This window comes from Meleagris gallopavo, unplaced genomic scaffold (assembly GCF_905368555.1).
Source record: "Meleagris gallopavo unplaced genomic scaffold, MGAL_WU_HG_1.1 scaffold_4, whole genome shotgun sequence".
Classification (NCBI taxonomy): domain Eukaryota; kingdom Metazoa; phylum Chordata; class Aves; order Galliformes; family Phasianidae; genus Meleagris; species Meleagris gallopavo.
In genome coordinates this window covers 95,431-115,300 of record NW_028147018.1, presented here as the reverse complement: position 1 = coordinate 115,300, position 19,870 = coordinate 95,431, and the positions used below count along the sequence as shown (strand labels likewise).

The 19,870-nt window shown below is 53.4% G+C and overlaps 2 protein-coding genes across 2 annotated transcripts; both read left to right on the top strand.

Moving 5' to 3' along the window:
* Positions 1-12,196: 12,196 nt before the first annotated feature.
* LOC109364257 (coiled-coil domain-containing protein 81-like) lies at positions 12,197-16,039 on the top strand. The gene is made up of 8 exons (XM_085215083.1): positions 12,197-12,232; positions 12,311-12,476; positions 12,682-12,743; positions 13,191-13,344; positions 13,550-13,806; positions 14,004-14,089; positions 15,573-15,681; positions 15,986-16,039. Exons 1-8 carry the CDS (start codon positions 12,197-12,199, stop codon positions 16,037-16,039), a joined length of 924 nt encoding a protein of 307 aa, XP_085071209.1.
* A 43-nt stretch (positions 16,040-16,082) lies between these two features.
* LOC146542008 (uncharacterized) lies at positions 16,083-17,049 on the top strand. The gene has a single exon (XM_085215082.1). It carries the CDS (start codon positions 16,083-16,085, stop codon positions 17,019-17,021), a length of 939 nt encoding a protein of 312 aa, XP_085071208.1. The 3' UTR covers positions 17,022-17,049.
* The last annotated feature ends 2,821 nt before the right edge of the window (positions 17,050-19,870 follow it).

The following is a 19,870-nucleotide window of genomic DNA, read 5'->3' as shown; positions in this document are numbered from 1 at the left end:
CAGAGGGCTGCAGCACACTGAAGAGCTGAGCAGAGAAAGCCAACTTCCACAGCCTGCAGTTGTCCCCAGGACAAGCAGCCCTCAGGGATGTCTTCTGACATTGTCGCAAGGATGCCCTCGCCTGGAAATGTGCTTCTCACCTACACTAAAGAAACAAGTCCTTCCTTTCTACAACAGAGAAACTGTGAGAACCCTCCTGATGGATCCCACATGCACTGGGATGTGCCAACTTCAGCGGCTTCCTCCAAGAAATGCAGCCACGTGGCCCTCCAGCATGAGGCTTACAACATTAAGGACTTTGAAGAGCTCCTCACCAGTGAACTCTCTTCATCCTTCCCTTTCTGTCTCTAACCACTTCTGTCCTTCAGTGCTGAGTGAGGACAGCAGTCGTGTCCATCAGTCCTGGTCTCACCTGCCCTGTGCAGGCTCCCCTGGAGGATGGATGACTGTGTGCAGGCGCTCCCTTGAAAAAATCCAGGTTCAAGGTGCAGATCTCCAGCCCACCAGCCCAGCTCACCGTCCCTAAGATCTCAGCTCTCTGCTCCTAGACAGGGACAGAGAGGGCTCACTTCAACTGCCCACATAAAGCCGTTCGGCAGCGTTTCCATCGTATTATCACAAAATCACAATTATAAGCATACATACGCAGTGCAACTACTCACTGCCCGCTGTCTGACTGATGCCCAGCAAGGCCCCGAGCAGCAGCCTCTCTCTTGCCACCTCCCCTGCTCCATGGCCTTCCTCACATTGCCATGCACCGTGGCGCAGCCCAACTCAGGCTGCTGCCCTCTGCCACGTGCCAGAAAGGCAGCACCAGGCATGCTCCCATCATTCAGCAACAACCAAACACTGGGATGCTACGAACACTGCTGTGTGAGCTGGAACCAGGACACCAGCCCATCTGTAGTGCATTGCATGAGGGTAAAAGCCATCCGGGACTCAGATCAGCAGCACTGCTCTTACCAGGCTTCCTTCACAGACAGGCAGGGACAGCACCTAAAGTGCAGGACAAGGCAACTCCAGTCGGTAAATTATCCTCAGTGGGAGCCCAGTTCAAATGCCTGTGAACCAACGCACAGAGCATGAGGAACAGGCAAGAAGCATCACAGAGGTTCCTACGAGGCTGTGATGTCACTGGCATCACTGAGACATCGTGGGATTGCTCTCACAACTGAAATGTAGGAATAGACAGGTATACACTCTTTAGGAAGGACAGGTAAGGGAGAAGGGGTGGAGGTGTTGCTCTCTACATCAACAACCAGCTGGAGTCCATGGAACTCCACCTGGGGATGGATGAGAAGCTGACAGAGAGCTTATGGGTTAGGATTAGAGGGAAAGCAGGGAAAGAAGATATTGTAGTGCTTGGAGACTCTAGATAAGAGTCAAAAAGGAGGCGGGGATTCTCATCACAAAACAGGAATCTATACATACAGAGGTATGGAGCAAGGTTATTTTGGTTATTTCCTGTTCCTTGGCAGGAACAGGAGGGATAAGTTCCAGCTACACTGTATTAGAGAGAGCCAAAATATCAACACAGCATGCCTGTCTCCTCTGCTCACTTCATCATTCTCACAGCTCCAACCCTTTTCTGTGTCTCTTGGTGCCCAACCTGGGCTGCAACATGTCTTTAAACAGCTGCTACCCTCCTTCTGGCCCAGCCAACCAGAGAATGGTGAAAAGCACACAGAACAAAAAGGGAAAAAACAAACAAACAAACAAAAAAAGAGCTAAAAACATAGAATATCCCCAGCTGGAACTGACCCATAAGGATCATTTCCTGGCTCCACACAAGACCACCCATAAATCAGATCGTGTGTCTGTGAGCTTTGTCCAGACACTTCTTGAACTGCAGAAATATCGCTTCCTTGAGGAGATTCTTCCAGCCCGTTCCACAACCAGCTTCCCAGAGAAGGGAGAACCTTTTCCTGGTATCCAACATGACCCTCCCCATCACAGCTCCGTGCCATTCCCTTGGGTTCTACCCCAGCCATCAGAGAGATATCAGAGCTGCCTCTCCGCTCCCCCTCCTGACGAAGCCATACGCCCCTCAGTCTCTTCTCTGGGTTGAACAAAACCAAAGGGATCAAAGGGGTTGCTCCTCATATGTCTTCCCCTCTACACCCTTCATCACCTTCGCAGCCCTCCTTTGGACTCTCTCCAATATTTTTACATTCTTTTTACGTTATGTGGTGCCCAAAACTGCACACAGCACTCAAGGGACAGCCACACCATTGTAGTGTAGATGGGGACAGTCCCTTCCCCCAGCAGGCTGATCCTGCCATGCCTGATGCTATAGCTGGCCTTGCTGGCTGCCTGGGCGCCCTGTTGACTCTTGTTCAGCCTGCTGTCGATCAAAACCCCCAATCCCTTTCAGTCTGATTGCTCTCCAGTGTCTCAATCCCCGCTCTGTTTCACCCAGCAGCTGGCTGAGCACCACGCAGCCGTTTGCTCACTCCTCCGTTCCCAGTGCAATAAGAGAGAGTTGGGAAAAAAAAGCAACAGGTAGTACTCGTGGGTGGAGATAAAACTATTTACTCAAATAAGGAAAATGGATAATAGCTGTGGCAAATGTATATATGTGAATGCCTGTATCAAGTCAAACGGAAGCAGTTGCTCACCAGCCAACTATCGATGCCCAGCTAACCCCCAGAAGTGAGTGTGATGAATTCCTTCCCTCTTCAAAAAAGCTCTCCTTCCTCATGATGTCATGTGCAATGGAATAGCCTTTGGACAGTTAAAATCAGCTGTCCTAATTCTGTTTCCCCCTAGCACATTGCTGCGAAAACTGACTCAGCCTTTGTTGTGTACAGCACTGCTTCACGACAACGGGAAACATCTGGGCGTTATCAACATTGTTTTCCTCCTAAAACCAAAACATAGCATCATACCAGATGCTAAACAAACAAACAAACAAACAAACAGACAGACAGACAAACAAAACCACTCAGTCCCAGCTGGAACTACATACAGACAAGTCTGTATTTACAGCCAGGGTTGTCCATTCCCAAGAAAAATATCTAAGTATAACTGATGGGTTGAGATAAACTGTTGACTAACATAAAGGATAATAGTTGTGATGGTCTGTGTATCATAGAGTCATAGCATGGCTTGGGGGGAAGGGACCTCAACGTTGCCAACAACCCTCGCTGCAGGCAGGGTTGCCAAATGCTTGATTAAGTGCTTGGCCAGGTTAACCAGGGCCCCATCCAGCCTGGCCTTGAACATCTCCAGCGACAGGGCAACCACTCTAGGAAGCACCTAGGGTGCTTTCACCCTCTCTGTGAAGGACATAGAGCACAAGACACAGATCTGTGTAAGAAAGTGGACACAAATCCAAATCTATCTAAATGTATACAACAAGTGATGCACAAGCAATTGCAAAAAAGAGAGAGGACTCCCACCTCTTTCGAAACTCCTTCTGCATGCTGTTCTGTGGAATGGAATGGAATATCCCTTTGGCCAGATTCAGTCAGTTGTCCTCATTCTGTTCCCTCCCACCTCCTTGCCCTCCCTCCTTGGTATGACAGTAGGAAAACCTGTGTGTCCTTGGCTCTGAACAACACTGCTTAGAAATAACTAGAAATGTAGATGTATTATGGCAGCATTGCTTTCCTGCTAAAACCAAAACACAGTATCATACCAGACACCACGGAGAACAACAGCTCTGTCCCAAGTGAAAAGAAGACAGTACTGAAGTGGCAGTACTGGTCGTTCCTATAAACGAGACCAAAAAAAATGGATGCAAAAATCAGCTCTTTTAGTAAGGAAAGAAACTCCTAAGAAGGTAGTAATGGAAGAAGCAGGGCCATCACAAGAAGGGGAGGAGGAAGACAGAACTCATAAATGCTGCTTGCATGCATGGGATGGGCAGACTGGGTGAGCTCTTATGAGCAAGGGTAAGAGGAGAGCCATTCAGAGTGACATTGTGCCTGGGGGTGAATGCCTGCAGTTAGGCTGAAAAAATGGACAGTCTTACTGAAGTCAACTGAGTAAGTTGAGTTCAATACCTCCAAGGAATACTTTGGGGACTGTGATCACTTTTACTTTCACTGGAAAGGGATACTGATGAGTGCACAGCTTTCCTCTCATTTGCCAACACTCTCAAACGATCAGGGTTTTTTACAGAATAGCTGAACCTATAGTGTGGTTGGAATAGTAGTGGTTGGAAGGGACCTCTGGAATTACAGAATCACGGAATCACAGAATGGCCAGGGTTGGAAGGGACCTCAAGTGTCATGAATCTCCAACTCCCTGACAGCTTGATCAAGTGCTATGTCACCCTCAAAGTAAGTTCTTTCTCATGTTCAGATGTTCCTGTCTTTCAGTTGGTGCCTCTTGCCCCTTATTCCATTGGTGGTCACCACCAAAAAGAGCCTGGCCCAATGTTCTTCACATCAGCCCTTTAGTTATTTACAAGCATTGATAAGAACCCCTCTCAGTCTTCTCTTCCCCAAGCTGAGCGATCCCAGGTCTCACGGGCTTTCATCATGTGGGAAATGCTCCGGATCCCAACCATCCACTCTGCTGGACTCTCTCCAGGAGTTCTCTGACTTTCCAAAGTCAACACGTTATTCATCACGACGCCCAGGTCCTTTGCCACAGAGATCATTTCCAGTGGCACAGCTTCTAAACTACTGGGATGCATGCAGTTACTCCTCCCCAGGTGCTGAACTCTGTGCTTATCCCCTATTGAATTCCACAAAGTTCCTCTCTGCCCAGTTCTCAGGCCTGCCCATTTCTGGCTGAGTGGTGGCACAGCTTTCTGGTGACAGCCGTCCCTCCCGGACTATCAGCAGACTTGATGATAATTCAGTATATCCCTAAATCCGAGTCATTGATGAAGATGTTCAACAAGACCAGACCCAGTCTCTCTTCCTGTCCTTTACTCACCTCCTTGATGATACAATCATCAACAGGCCAGTGATATTCAGCGTTCCTGGATCACTGGATGCCCATAGTCAAGGACATTTCAGCAGCATCTTTTCCTTCCTGGAAATCAGCCTCAGCTCCACTGCTGGCCTTTAGGGACTGCAGAGAAACCACAGACAACAAAGTTGATTCCTATCAGGGCTACACAACCCATCCCTTTTTCTTTCTGGCCTGGAGTACTCCAGAATTTGTCCTCCCTTTGAACCCCTTGTGGCATCCTTCCATTGCCACCTGCCATCCGCTCCAGCAAGTTTCTGCTCTGAAGCAGGGACTTTGGGCTCGGTTCCACATTTGTGACAAATCTCAACTTGATCCTGGTGCCACGTGTGAGATGCTGCAGCTCAAATGTGCACCCACATCCATGCCCGCTACCTGGGGCAGGGAGAGGAGCAGCTTCACCCATCACAGCTCTGTGACACTGATGGAACTACTGCTGAAGAATGGTGAGCTAGCTCCTATGACTCAAGTGATGTGACACATGGATACAGGCTCTTGAGGAGGAGAGGCAGAAGGTGAACATTCAGAAGGGAATCCCCCTCTGTGAAGGAGCTGCCTGGATGAGCAGAGATCCACTGAGGGATGGGCAATGCATTGCGTGAACCCTTGGGGGTGGGGGTCAGAGAGAGTGAGGACAGCTGAGGATACATTATGGGGCATGTCCTGGTTTCAGGTGGGACAGAGTGGTGTTTTCTTCACCACTGGTGTCTGGTACAATGCTACTTTTTGGCTATAGGAAAGAAGAACGTAGATAACATACGAATGTTGCCGTTGTTGAGCAGTGCTATATGGAGCCAAGGGCACTTCCATTTCTCACCTTCCTGTACTGTCCCACCCCTGGTGGGGGGAGTGGAAGGGGGTGAAGGGACATGAGGAGCTGAGAGGGGACAGAACCAGGACAGTTGCCCTTAACTGGCCAAAGGGATATTCCATATCATTTGACCTAATGGAAGAAGAACTTGAAAAATGGTGAGGAGTCGTCCAGGTGAGCAGCTGCTGCTGGACAGTGGGTGGGTGGATGGTGAGCAATTGCTTGTGCATCACTTGTCTTGTTCATATATACATATATATGAATATATATTACTGTTTACTATTATTTTTCTCTCTCCCTTTTAGTCCACAAGAAGAAAGGAATGAAGTAGAACTTATGGGTTGAGAGTCCAGTCTCCCTCACTGTTCACCATCTGTCAGGCTGGAAGCCTGCTTCTCTTCTTCCCTATGCTGGGACCTAAGACAGGGCTGTTGGTCTGCCTGTGTCACTTCATGGTAGCAGGCATCAACCTCTTTCTTTAATTTCTGGATACTTCTCAGACTTGCTACTTTCTCTCACAGCTTGGCTTAAAAAAATGATCCAGCTGGACACACCTGGACCTGAGATACTGCCCAGTTACCTCAGTCCCCTGGGAGTCCTGGAGATTCTTGAGATTCTGAAGTCCCCCAGAGCTGGAGTTCTGGGCAGCTCTGTCCACCTGGGTGCATTCATGAGCCCAGAAAGGTGGGCAGGAGCAGATCTGTGGCCACGTTTGCTGACAGCTGCCCCCAGGCAGTCATCACAGAGCAGCCTCTTGGAGCCACCATTGGCTGTGCAAGGAAGGACTCGTGTCTCTGAACACCTCCATATGCAAGAGGAAGTCATGAGGCCAGCTCAGACGTGGAGACTTCACGGATCCCCAACGCTTCAGCTTGTGGCTCCATGAACAACCCCACCACTGCTGTGAGATTTTCCTCAACCTCCACGGACAGGTTCACTGCAGGCTTCTGTCTGCTCCATCAGCCTCCCCAGCCTTTCTGGACAGTGTCAGCAAACTTGCCAGAGCGACCAGAGTGTTTTCTGAGGACAGACCACCTCAGAGCACCCTCTGTTTGACAGAAATCAAACTCATCTTCCAGAAGGGCACAATTAAGGGAGAATTAAGGTTGATCAGCCTCTACTCGGTGCATGGGAGGTCCCACAGCCACTTCCATGTACTTGAAGAACAAAAAAGGAACTGCTGAACTGATATGGGAAGGAAAATAAAGGCCTATTGTTAACCTGAACATGAGAAAGACCTTTGTCATGGTCTCCCAGAGTCTTCCTTCAGCCTGACTGGTGCTATCTGGGATGCAAATGGATGATGCTGTGGGTAGGAAGTCAACAGGACATTCAGGTCCTAATATCATCAGTAGTGCAGCGTTCTCCTTGCAGCCATTTACAGACGACATACCTCAGTAACCAGAACCACTGAATTTATTTATTAACCCTATATCATGGTTGGGAAGATACTTTCACTGCCTTGTTTATGATACCAAGGATGATGTTTGGAGTAGATTATCTTAGAGGCCTTCTCCTGGTCTAATGATTCGATTAGTTAGTATGTATGGAATAATTCCAAAAAAATTTCCCACTGCTTTGGTGAATGAGCCTGGTATCGCTTCCTCTCAAACGTGGGGGTCTGGACAGTATCCCAACCCCTCCCCCCGTGCCCTTCCCAAGCCCCTCCACCAAGTGCTGCTGCTGAGGCTGCTCTTGTCTCATTAAGGTGTGGGGGGCCTGAAGGACCAAGACTGTCACCTGGTCTGTCCCCATACCTGAATTTCTCTTGTTCTCAAGTACAGAGTCTTTTAAGAGTCCCTAGAAGGGTCTCAGCGCCATAAGGGAGGAAAACTAAAGGAACTCCATGTCTCTTTGGATAAGGGACTTATCAGAGCATCCTGGAGCACAGAGTCCCTGTTCCACTGACAGTCATACCATCATAGAATGGCCTGGGTTGAAAAGGACCACAGTGCTCATCCAGTTCCAACCCCCTGCTATGGGCAGGGTCACCAGCCAGCAGACCGGGCTGCCCAGAGCCACATCCAGCCTGGCCTTGAATGCCTCCAGGACTTCAGCCATTCTTCATATTCCTCTCCTCTGGACACTTGACCATTTTCATACTCTCCTATAGATGCTCTCTAATAGTCTGATGTCCGTCTTACACAGTGACATCCAAACAGCACCCAGTGATCAAAGTGAGGCCATACCAGCACATAATAGAGCAGGACAATCTTTCCCTCGCCCAGATGGCTGTGCTGGACCTTATGCACCCCAGGGTACTGTTGGCCTTTTACTGCTGACTCATGTTCAAGTTGCTGACCACCAGATCCCCCAGATTCCTTTCCCAGAGCTGGCCCCTCATCTCCCAGTCTGTACACACAGTCAGGGTTGCCTCATCCCAAGTGCAGAATCTCACACTTTCTTCTGTTAAAACTTCATGTAATTGATGATAGCTCAGCTCTTAATTTGTCAAGACCTTTCTGCAATGCCTCTCTACAATCTTCAGGAAATTTCAGGCAGTGCATTGTGGAAATCCCATTTTATTAAACAGATATTAAGAAGATCAACAATGATATATGTTTAGACGCACATTTCTACAACTGGAAACAAAGCAAATCCATTCTTCAGTAGAACTGGGGTGAATAATAAATATTTATTTCAGAGAACAATAAATGCAAATGACACTAAAGATGGAAAAAACTGAGAGTAAACTGATCACAATTCAGAAACATTTGTGAAGTGACTTTCCTAACTGCACACTTGAGATCCTTGTTTCTAGCACTGTAGACAAGAGGGTTCAAGGTTGGAGGAATCAAAGAGTACAGAACTGCCACCACCAGATCCAGCTGCTGGCTGGTCACACTCAGTTGTTCCCATTAAAAGACTTTGGATTCTGCTGAGAGCTGAGGAATCCAGGTACGAAGAGCAGAACTCCAAATCCTTTTCCTTTCTCGTCATAACTGAGGAGCTCCAGGGGCACAGAGAGTTTGGTGTTCATTTCCATGGTCTCAACACTGAGGTGTTCTCTCTAGGGGGCTGCTGCTTAACACAGAGATGCTATAGGAGATCCAGAGGCACCTGCAGCCTAGCAGACACCCCCAAATAATAGTTGAATGCCACAATAACGGGGTGTCCTGAAGGGAACGTCAGTTCATTCCCAGACTCACAAACAGCATTTCCCACAGCCTCAAAGGTTAAGGGGAGAAGTGAATGTGTTTCCTCCATGGACATATGTGCATGACAGAACCCACCATGTCAGTGTCTGAGATGCACCTGAATTCTCACCCTCCAACTAAGTGTGTCCAGTGGCAGCTATGACCAAGTTTACGTGGCATTGGGCTGGAGCTCTATGTTGGGAGAAATTAACAGGCCAGGGAGCTGCTGCAGGAGCCCGGCCCAGCTCAGCAGCAGAGGCACAGCCCACGGGCTCCCTTTCCCTTTCTCCCTCCAGCTCCTGCTGATGTCCCTGGGGCTCCAGGGCTCACAGCTCCTGCAAGGCAGCAGGACCAGCCCTGGGAAAAGTGTTCTGAAGGAGGCTGAGGCAAGCAGCAATCGCTCTTCTCTAAAGCGTGGACAGAGACTGATTCCAGCAGCATGGTTTGTTCTAGCAACGTGTGCCTGCCTGTGTGAGGTGCGGATGTTCTCCTCCGCACATCCAGAATGAAAGGACACACAGAAGAAAAGAGAGGTCTGTGTGTTTCTCCCGCTCAGAGCACTGATTCAGGAGACGCGATGCAGCCATCTCACCCCCAGCTGCAAGATCTCCACCGAAGCAGAATGCAGTTCCCCCACGCAACCCACACCCACAGGAGCTGGGATTCCCCCTGGTTCATCTCAGGTGTGCACAGAGCAGTTCCCTGCAGGGGATCCCCCGCCCTGAGCCCCTGGTCTGCATTCGGGGGGTCAGCTGCTCCCACACAGACACCTGGCGATGAGCGAGGTGCCAGCGGTGCTCCAAGAGGCCTGCGAGTGTTTGCAGGCTCTGACGGGAAATCTCAGACAACACTCACATCCCTAGTGACAGTCTCAGGTGAGGCTGAAGTCTCAGCTGATACGGGAGAACCAGCATGGCTTCACCGAGGGCAAATCCTGCTTGACAACCTGGGGCCTCCTGTGGTGGTGTCACTGCATCGGTGCACAAGGGGAGAGCCGCTGATGACATCTGTCTACATGTAGCTGAACCGTGATGCCTCGGGCTCCTTTTGAGCACGTGCGTGGATGTCACTCATCTAGGTGGGCAACAAGCTGCCTTCCCATCTGCTCTGCACTTCTGACCGTCAGTTATCCCAGTTCAGGAAAGCGTGGCAATGGCCAGTGATTCAGATGGCCCAGACTACAAACACAGAAGTGATGCTGCTCTGTAAGACCATACTGTGTAAAGTGACAGACAGCTGGTGTCAGCTCTTTTCAGCCAAGCTGTTTGCCGACCCTTAGCTGAAAGCTGGAATGTGGTCTCCCTGGAGAGGATGCACATGCTCGATATCTCATTTTTTGTTGGAGATTACTTTTTCTGTATTAATTTGTTAGGCCACCTGTTTGTTTCATGCCAGGCTTGTTGAAATTGGTTCATTTTTCCTACCGTAGGTTCTGTAACTGGAGGAAGGTGAGCCCTTGCGTGCTTGGAGTATTAATTACCAGCCATTCCAGGTGACTTCTTAAAAAAATTTGTGAGGGAGTTACAGAAAGTTAGTGTAAGTTTTGACCACCTCCTGAATAAATTGCAATACTGGATAGCACCGCCAAACTCCTCCTAAAAATTGTTTTTCTCTGTTGGAGATAACTGCATGCATGATCCCTACCATGGCCTCATTTGGGCACTTAGGAGCACTTTGCTTTTCTCCAGCAAGATTCTGAATGCTCGCTAGCACCCCCGCACCCTCCCAGGGCAGGTACCCAAGAGCTGTCGTCTTTTGGGGGTTAGGTCTGCGTGTAGTAGTGATGCTCTCAACTCATTTTCAAGTGTCACAGGAAATACACCTGCAACCCACTGTTTACACTACAGAGGAAGATCAATTGGTAAGTTTTGGAATCTGTGTGCCTTCTGCTGGGATTATTGAAGGCAGTCTCATTATATCTCATACAGAGGGATATACTATTTATTTTCTGGATCCTAGTCACTGACTGTGGCATTTCTGATTCCTTCTTCTGCAAGACAGGAATGGAAGCCCAAGCAGTTCAAGAACTTTGAGACTCAATTTGTTTAATGTTGATAATGAATGGATGGGTCCCATGTCAATTTGTTTAATGTTGATAATGAATGGATGGGTCCCATGTCAAAGAAAGCGAAACCCGCCCCTTGATCTTCATCGAGCTCTGAGGCCAGCCGGCCCTAGGTGCCCTAAGAGCACAAGTGAGGGCTGTAGCCATTGAGATGCACATCAACCAAAGTATGGATGGCAAAGGTCGAGAAGTTCGGGCAGTGTGGGAAGAACCTGAGCAGGTGTAGGGCTCAGCATCTCATTCTCAGCCAGCCTGCATGAGGAGGCCACCTACAGCACCGCTGGTGGGACGCAACTGGCACACAAGGGGTGCATCTCTAGAGAGTGCCAGCCTCCAAAGACCGTAGAATCATAGAATCATGGAATCACAAGCTACGAAAGGACCTACAAGATCACCTAGTCCAGCCGTCCTCCCACCACCGCTGCCACAAGCACGAAGCCGTATCTTGCAGCTCCTCATCCAGACACCTCTTGAGCACTGCCAGGGACGGCGACTCCACCACCTCCCTGGGCAGCCATTCCAGTGCCCGGCCACTTTCTGAGAGAAAAAGCTTTTCCTCACGTCTAATCTCAACCTCCTCTGGTACAACCTGCGGCCATTTCCTCGGGTCCTGTTTGCTGCCTGGGAGAAGAGGCCAAAGCCCTCCGCACCGCAGCCTCCCTTCAGGAAGTTGTGCAGTGCAGTGAGGTCTGCCCTGAGCCTCCTCTTCTCCACACTGAACAATGCCAGCTCCCTCAGCCACTCCTCATAAGACTCGTGCTCCAGACCCCTCACCAGCTTTGTTGCCCTTGTCTGGACACGCTCCAGGGCCTCGATGTCTTCCTTGTAGTGAGGGGCCCAAAACTGAACACAGCACTCGAGGTGCGGCCTCACCAGAGCTGAGTACAGGGGACGATCACCTCCCAGCTCCTGCTGGCCGCACCATTTCTATTGCGGGCCAGGACGGCATCGGCCCTCTTGGCCACCTGGGCACACTGCTGGCTCGTGTTCAGCCGAGCACCAACCAACAGCCCCAGGTCCCTTTCCTCTTCACACTCATCCAGCCACTCAGCCCCAAGCCTGTAGCGCTGCATATTTTATGATGGGCTTACTGTGGCCAAAGCGCGGGACCCGGCTCTTGGCCTTGTTGAACCTCATCGCGTTCAGCTCAGCCCAGGGACCCAGCTTATCTGGACCCTTCTGGAGGGCCTCCCTGCCCTCAGAGCTGGGCTCCTGCAGCGCCAGGGCAGGCCGAAGGTTGCTGGTGCCAGCGTCACAATGGGCAACGGCCGGCGCTGGCCCCGTTGCTACGGTGTCACAATGGGGTGCTCTGTGACACGGCACCCAGGAGCACTTTGAAAGCGGCTGCACAGCGGTGGGTACTGCATCCAGAAGGAGCTTCTGGCTGACGACTGGAAGCATCTGGAAGGGATTAGCTCCCACATGGCTGGCGCCAACAAGGAGCGATCTGCACGTGTGATACGGAAGAAGATAAGCTTCTGGGAGGATGGCCCCGCAACGGAGCGTGCCTCCAGAAGCCCAGATGTCACCGCCAAAGGTATGGGGATCCACAGCCACCACAGGGCACTGCTAAGACCGAGTCCTGGCAACGAGCGGGCCAGAGCCAGCACTCTGCCTGCCTCGGGACCGCCTCTGCTTGGGGCTGGGGACAGCGGTGACCTTTTCCATCTGCCGCTCTGAGGCAGTGGGAGTGCTGAGAAGTGGAGACGCAGAGCGTGACCTGCTTTTCCTTTGCCCCGCAGAGCGAGTAGCCGTCTGGGACGCGGTGGCCGTCTGTGTGCAACAACAGCTCCTGCTGCACAAGGTGGGTCAGCACCTGCTTCCCGCTGCTCTGCTTGGAGGGCTGCGGAGTCCCCTTGGCCCCGGGCCACGCAAGGCACTGACTCTTCCCCCCCCGGAAAGCACGGAACTCCCCCCCAAAGTCCCCGTGAAGTACCGACGGGCCTCCCACAGGTGCAGCACCGCTTGTGGCGGCTGCTGGCGTATCTCGCGGCTGATCCCAGTTGCTGGAAGCCTCTGGATTCCACGAGGCTGCTTCTGCCAGGACTGCTGTGCTGTAGTTTGGAGGGCAGCGGGAGGGAGAGGGTTGGGCAGCTCCTTCCCAAACCTCTCCCAGTTGCCCCGGCCCGCACCTGGGAACAGCGGCAGGGGACGTGGCAGGACCTGAAGCACAGTCCCTGCACAGGGCAACCTCTGGTCCCTTCCTTCAGCCTTGACCCTTTGGCCCTTCCGTTCTCTCCCACGTGTGTAGGGGGTCCGAATTCCCACCTTCGGTTCCTTCGACATCGTCTCCAAACAGATCAAGACTAAGGACGAGACCCTGGTTGTGAAGTGGCCGGCGTTTCGCCTGGCCAGGAACCTTCTCGACGTCCACGGTCTGATGGGTGATGAGGAATTCCTGCCAGGTAGGAGGAGAATTAAACTCCTGCTGGCTGCACAGACAGAGCTAACAGGACGACTGCCTCCACTGCCCAAAGCAAACGGCCCCCTCCGTGGAGCCAGCCCAAACACAAGGCTGTCCTGGCTGGCACATACAATGAGTAGCACTCAGAAGCACGGGCACAAGGACTGCTAAATGACCGACTCCGACTCTCTTGTGCGATTTTCCAGGCCGCAAGGAGGCGGAGACCCTCAAGTACACTGAGGTGGCCGCAGCTGCGTCTGTGAGCCGGCAGAGAGGGGAGATCTGCATATGTGGCACCACATCTCTCGTCTCCCGCTGCCTGAAGAAGGGGGAGAACGTTGCCTTTGTCCTGAAGGACATAGGAGTCCTCATCTTGGAAGGAGCGCGGGTTCAAATGAAATTCTACTATGACTTTCTCGAGAAGGTCTGTGGGAAAGCGAACCTAGAAACAGCAGTTTTCAAGGTGAGGTTTTGGCTTCTCCCTGGCCCGGGCAGTCCCACAGCCCTTACCTGCCTGCGTGTGGCCTGCCAGGACCTGGCCAGCTGCTCGCGCAGGCAAGAGCCGCAGTGCTGTCAGCTTTCCCTGCCTCGGGCCCTCCACTCCCGAGTGCCTCGGCCATCACAAGGGCGTTCCACAACCTCCCTGTTCCTCCCCTGCAGGTCCCCTGGCTGTTGGACATGGTGGTGTCCCGGGTGGCAGCGGCGGCCTCCCTGACGCTCTCTGGCCGGGTCGTCGTCTTTCCTGAGTGAGTATGCTTGTGGCTGGAGCCTCTGCTCAACGCAGCTGCTCAGCTCTCGTTCGGTATCGTTTACTCCTTGTGACCACGGCTGACCTGCCAAGAGGACTCAGGGCAGCCACTGTCGTTTCCATCCTGTCAAGCGGGATGGGCAGACAAGCCTGGCAGAAAATAAAGCCTCTTGTGTTCCAGCTGCTCCTCAGACGTCGGAGGGGCTGGGGAAGGTGACCTTAGTCAAACACACCTTTGTCTTGCAAAGATTTCTTGAAGGTGTGTTTTTGGACAGACAGGTGGAAAACCACTGGCTCAGAAAATGAGATCCTTTATCAGCTCCAATAGTATCATCAAGTCCCCATCCCTGCAGGACAATCACCGGATTTGGCCATGGGACCTTCCCCCAGCTCCACAATCAGCATAGTGTTTTCTCTTAAAGCCAGCATATCTGGCTCCCCGCGTGTTTGCTATCAGCTGAGGCCACAGGTCACGTTGCTTAGGGAGCAGATTATCCAGGGCGTTCCCTCCCGGAGATTTTTCTTTCTCTCCAGAGGTGGGCATTTTGAGAATTCCTACTTGGCACCTATTTTACGCGTCCTGGAACTGTAGAGATTTCTGGGAGGTAGATCTGATAGGAGAGATGAAGGAATTTAGGTGACGTGTTCTCCCCATCGTGACCTGGATTTCTTGGCTGGGCGACCCTATTCCCCAGGACAGTCCCTGGAACCAGGGCACAGACAACTCTGGAGAATAGTGGGCCTTGATGCAATGTGAAAATCTGCCCGTGAGAACGCAATCCCGGTGAGCAGCAAGGGCTGCTGGAGCACTGGGTCACACCTGCGTCTTCTCCTTTTGTACAGGTTTCAGTTGGAGTTTGTCCCCAAGCCACCTCCCAGGAAACCATCCAAGGCCTCAGGAGAAGTCCCTGGTGAGGGCAAGCAAGAGAAAGCAGGGGGTTTGCCACCTCTTGTCCAGAGCAAGAAAGGTAAAGCAGCAGCCAGCTCCTTTCCACGCCCCACACAACCAAACTGTGGTGGGAAAATGCCCACTCGGTGACCATCCAAAGGCTCTGACTTGTGAAGTGATTCACACCAGCTCGCCACAGCCTCTCCTAACCACACGTTAGCCTCATGACATCTAAGATGCGGGGCGCGATGTTCCCATGTGCCCCCAGCCCTGGGCATGGCAGGAGGATGGGGGATCCTCGGCCCTGTCCTCCCCCCAGCAAATGAGCCCCCAAAAGAGACTGTCACCTCACAGGCACCACCCGGCTCCTCTTTCCCAAAACAAATGCCAGGAAGGCAGGCCCAAATCACAGCCTCCTCTGACAGGAGGAGCTGGGACAGAGGGACAGAGGTCTCTGGAGAGAGTGTCTGCGAGGAAAGCGGAGCAGCCCTCTTCAGATGCTTTGGGACAGGCCCGAGCACCTCTGCGTGTCCCAGGGACAGCAATTTCCCAGTGAGTCTCCTCTGACCAGATCTGTCCTTCCCACTTCCAGGGAAAATTCCCGAATTGCCGCCCTTACCTGGCCGCTTGAGCATTACCAGCAGAGAGGGTACATGCTCTGGGAAGGGAACAAGGGTCGACCAGAAGAGCTCTGTGTCCAGGTGAGACTGGGTGCTCGGGGTTGGGATCCTCGTGGGACGTTTCACCGACCCAGCAAGAGCCCATTCTCCAGCCTCTGACAGTCACTGTCTGGGGCTGCCCAGCAGCACCGGCTGCAGCAATGGAGAGGTGGGATGAGGCTGCCAGGATCCCCCCATTTCACAGTGCTGACCCCTCTCCGGCCCTCAGGAGAGCCCCAGCGTAACCTGTGAGCTCTGCGTGGGGAAAGCTGCGTTACAGCCAAGGCTGCAGGATGTGGCCCCAAATCACTCACTCAGATGGACCCCCTCTGCTCTGTTCTTTCAGTCAAGTTCCAGTGATCCCAGCGGTGTCTTCTGCCAGAAAGATGGCTGTGCCTAGCAAAACCCAGGGCGAAGGCACTACCAAAAGCACAGCACCACCGATGGGTCCAGCAACAAAAGCCCACAGGTGCAAAGAAGAACAAGGGGCGGTGAAGCCAGCGCTGACCAGTCAAGGTCAGCACAAACTTCCAGCCCAAGCCAAAGCACCAGGCACAGGTCGCACTCATGGAGTGGAACCTCAGAGGTGCATAGAAGAAAGAGGAGCAGTGAAGCCAGTGCTGACCAGTCAAGGTCAGCACAAACTTCCAGCCCAAGCGAAAGCACCGGGCACAGGTCGCACTCACAGAGTGGAACCTCAGAGGTGCAAAGAAGAAAGAGGAGCGGTGAAGCCGGTGCTGACCAGCCAGCTTCAGGGGAAACACACAGACAAAGCTCCAGCACAAGGGTCAGGTCGAGCTCAGGCAGTGGAATCTCGATGGTTCACAAAACAAGGAGCAGTGAAGCCGGCACTGACCAGCCCGTTTCAAGGCAAACTCATCGCCACAGCAAAACCATCAGAAATGCGTCCAGCACAGGCGATGAGAGCTCAGAGGTGCAAAGAGGAAGAAAGAGGAGCGGTGAAACCAGCACTGACCAGCCAGTTCCTGGGCAAATACCCAGCCAGAGTCCCAGCACCAGAGGCAGGTCGAGCCCGGGCAGTGGCATCTCAGAGCATCAGAGAACGACGAGGAGCAGAGAAAATCTGTGATGGCACAGTGCTGGACACAGACAAAGAGAAGCTGAGCCGCCCTCACGGAGCCCAGGCTCCCATGATAATACCCAAAATAGTGATTCAGTCACCATCAAGCTCTGAGCACAGTCTGCCTGAGGAGCCCATCTACGACACCAACTTTTTGATGCCACCACCACGCTTCTGCAAGCGACGACGGGCGCGAAAGAGGTGCGTGATTCCTATCCGTATCATTCCGGGGTGCCATCTCCCTGTACAAGGGCAGAGGTGGAGGAACAGCAGGGACTCTCCCAAGACCCCCTGCCTCTGACGGATGGCATGGCGACACTCCCTGGAGCCTTGGGCTGGTGCGTCACCAGAGGCGAGTTCCTACTTCTCCAGTGTCTCGCACTCTTCTGTTGACACACCCAATGCCCCAGGGCCCACGATTTGGCAGCATCTGGAAGGCCCAGCTAAGCGTGAAGCTGCTCTGGGCCAGAGAGGAGACTTTCTTTCCAGCTCGTCGCTCCTCCACGTCCCTGGTGGGAAGAGAAGGGCTTTGGGGATGGGGGCGGCATCGCTCAGGAGCCAAACACTGCAGCTGGACACCTGCTAGGGAACGGGTAGAGAGAAGGAGTGAAATGGCTGCCCTACCCTCAGCCTCCTGACCTAAAGCCTCCGATGGGGTCTGTGTGTGTGTGGGCAAACTGCTCTCCGGATCTGTGCTATAGTGTGAGAAGAGTTTCTCTTCTTTTACAGAGTACAGTCAGTCTCGTGACTGTGAAAGCACAAGAAAGACTCTCAGAGCAGATGCTGTGGAGCAAGATAAACAGGATGGGAAAGCAAGGCTGAGAACCAAGGATTTCTCTAGAAGAAGAGAAGAGCAAAAGGAACGGCTCACAGCTCAGAGTGGATAAGCGCCTGCAATACTTTGTTGACACGTAAAGGTGGATGGGAAAGCTGTAAAGGCAGACAGGAAAGCTAAAAAAGGAAACTTCTAAATGGATATAAGTGATTTGACAATTTGCAATAAATAATTTGGACCACCCTTCACATCTGAGTCCGTGCCTGGTGTTCACATTTGACCACCATCGTCGTGGAGATGCAGTGTGACAACACACAGGCTCCAGGAATCCGGCTGATGTCACCTGCGCCGTCACATCCTCTGGCTGGTCTGAAGCCTCCACGCTTCTTTGGCCTCACACCCGACCCAGCCAAAGACTGCTGTGCTGCACTTGGTCCTGCCAGGCAGAAGCTCTTTGGCTGCAGGCAGCCTCAGGGGAAGGGAGAGAGCCCTGAGGAGAGGACAGCCTCTGTCAAACCGGGGAGGAGAGCTGAGCAGCTGCCTTACTCGGCCTGTGCTGCAGCCTGGCACAAATAAGGTGATTGCAAAGCAAAGGACTTTGTTCTCTGGTAATACAGGTCTGAGTATGGTTCCGTACAGACACACGATCCACTTTTCTTGGAGTTGTATGCGGAGTGTGTTTGCAACTCCGTACATCCCATTTGAAAGCTGGCGGGTTATGTCTGTATGTTGACTGAACGGAGTCAAAAATATACCTACAAATTCATCCTTTCTTGGGAATCTTGAAACCTGTTCTCAAATCCCTTTATGATAATGGAGAGCCAGGCTGCTTAGTTTCTGCCGCTTACAGGACTGTGCTTAGCACTGTATCAAAATGCAGAACTTGGCTTGCCACAACCGCAGCTTGCCATCATTTGTCTAGTCAAATGCTGTGATGGTTTGAGACAGCAGAGAGAGGTTGATTTTCACCTTGAAGACGCACGTGTAACTCATTTCAGTGAGCAGGCAGCTCCACAAAAAGTGCGAGATCCGCACATCACCACCAAACCAATTAAGCATCCCCTGCTGCTTGCAACATCTCCCTTCCCCTGGCCTTGCCACAAACAATCCGAGGCCAGCGGCATCCTGGCTTGGATCAGGCATGCAGTGCTGAGCAGGACCAGGGAAGTCGTCCTGCCCTGCACTCGGCACTGGTGAGGCCTCACCCGGACTTCGGTGCTCAGCTTTGGGCACCTCACTACAGAAAGGACGTGGAGGTGCTGCAGCGGGTCCAAAGCAGGGCAACAGGGCCGGGGAAGGGCTTGGAGGCCCCCCCGGGCACCTCCGCTGCGGGACGGCGGCAGAGGGCACGGGCAGCCCGGCCGGGCCGCCGCCTCTGACGGGAGCGCCGCGCCTACGGCACACCGCGCGCCACCGCAGGGAGCCGAGCCGGGAGCTGCGTGACGTCTGCGGCCGTTATTGGCTGCCCGCACGTGCCCGCCCCCCGCGCCCGCAGAGCCGATTGGCCGCCGCGGCCGTCACTCAGCTGCGGGGCGGGCTTCCTCTCCGAGCCGTGCGCGTGCGCGTTTGGTCAGGCGGTGCCCGGCCCGCCATGCCGAGTGAGGGCGAGCCCGGGCGACGGCCGTGCGGCGGCGTGACGTCATCGCACGGCGACGCGCGGTGCTCGGATGCGTGTCACGTGAGCGGGGGGAGGGGGGGGCTGCGGTACGGGTCCGGGAGCGGCTGCGGGTCTCGGGATGGGGAACGGGGGTCCTTGCGGGGTCCCGCGGGGATACGGGGCGTCCCTCTGGAGCTGTGAAGGCCTGGGCGCGTTTGGGGGCCGCTCGTGGCTGGGGGCTGTGGGAAGCGGGGTGTCGCGGGGCTGAGGCTGGCGCGGGGCTGTTTTTTGGGGGGTTCCTGTCGCCCTCGGGACGAGGGGCTGGCAGTGGCGCGCGGCCGGGGTCCGCATGCCGCATGGAGGCCGTCTTCTCTCGGTTCCCTCTTCTCCCTTATGTTCCCCTCTCCCGCTCCATGGCTGCCCGCCTTTCCCCCACGCTGGTGCCGGACGAGGCCTTGGGGAGCGGCTCAGAGCCAGAGCTCAGGGGAAATATGGCGAAAACTCCTTGAGCGAGGCTGAAGGTTCCCGGGGAGGCGTCGGAGGGCGAGGAGGAAGAGGATGACGAGGGGGAAGATGGGGCCCGAGTGCCACTGCCAGCGGTGTCCTCGGCGATCTTCTCACTGCTGCGGCAGCGACTGGGGGAAGCGCGGGGCGGCTACAGGGGGCAGCGGCGGAGGCACCGGAGTGCAGTTTGAGTGGGGCCGTGCAGCTGCTGGACGGCCTCGAGGAGCCCCTGGGCCAAAGCCGAGCTGAGGCGGCTGCCTGTCGTGTGAAAACA

What these genes read in the sequence shown, in the direction of transcription:
- LOC109364257 (XM_085215083.1), top strand. Translation starts at nt 12,197, where the DNA reads ATGGGCAACGGCCGGCGCTGGCCCCGTTGCTACGGT. An exon ending in CCCAGATGTCACCGCCAAAG is followed by an intron (nt 12,477 to 12,681) that starts GTATGGGGATCC and finishes TTTGCCCCGCAG; the next exon opens with AGCGAGTAGCCGTCTGGGAC. An exon ending in TAGAAACAGCAGTTTTCAAG is followed by an intron (nt 13,807 to 14,003) that starts GTGAGGTTTTGG and finishes CCTCCCCTGCAG; the next exon opens with GTCCCCTGGCTGTTGGACAT.
- LOC146542008 (XM_085215082.1), top strand. Translation starts at nt 16,083, where the DNA reads ATGGGTCCAGCAACAAAAGCCCACAGGTGCAAAGAAGAACAAGGGGCG.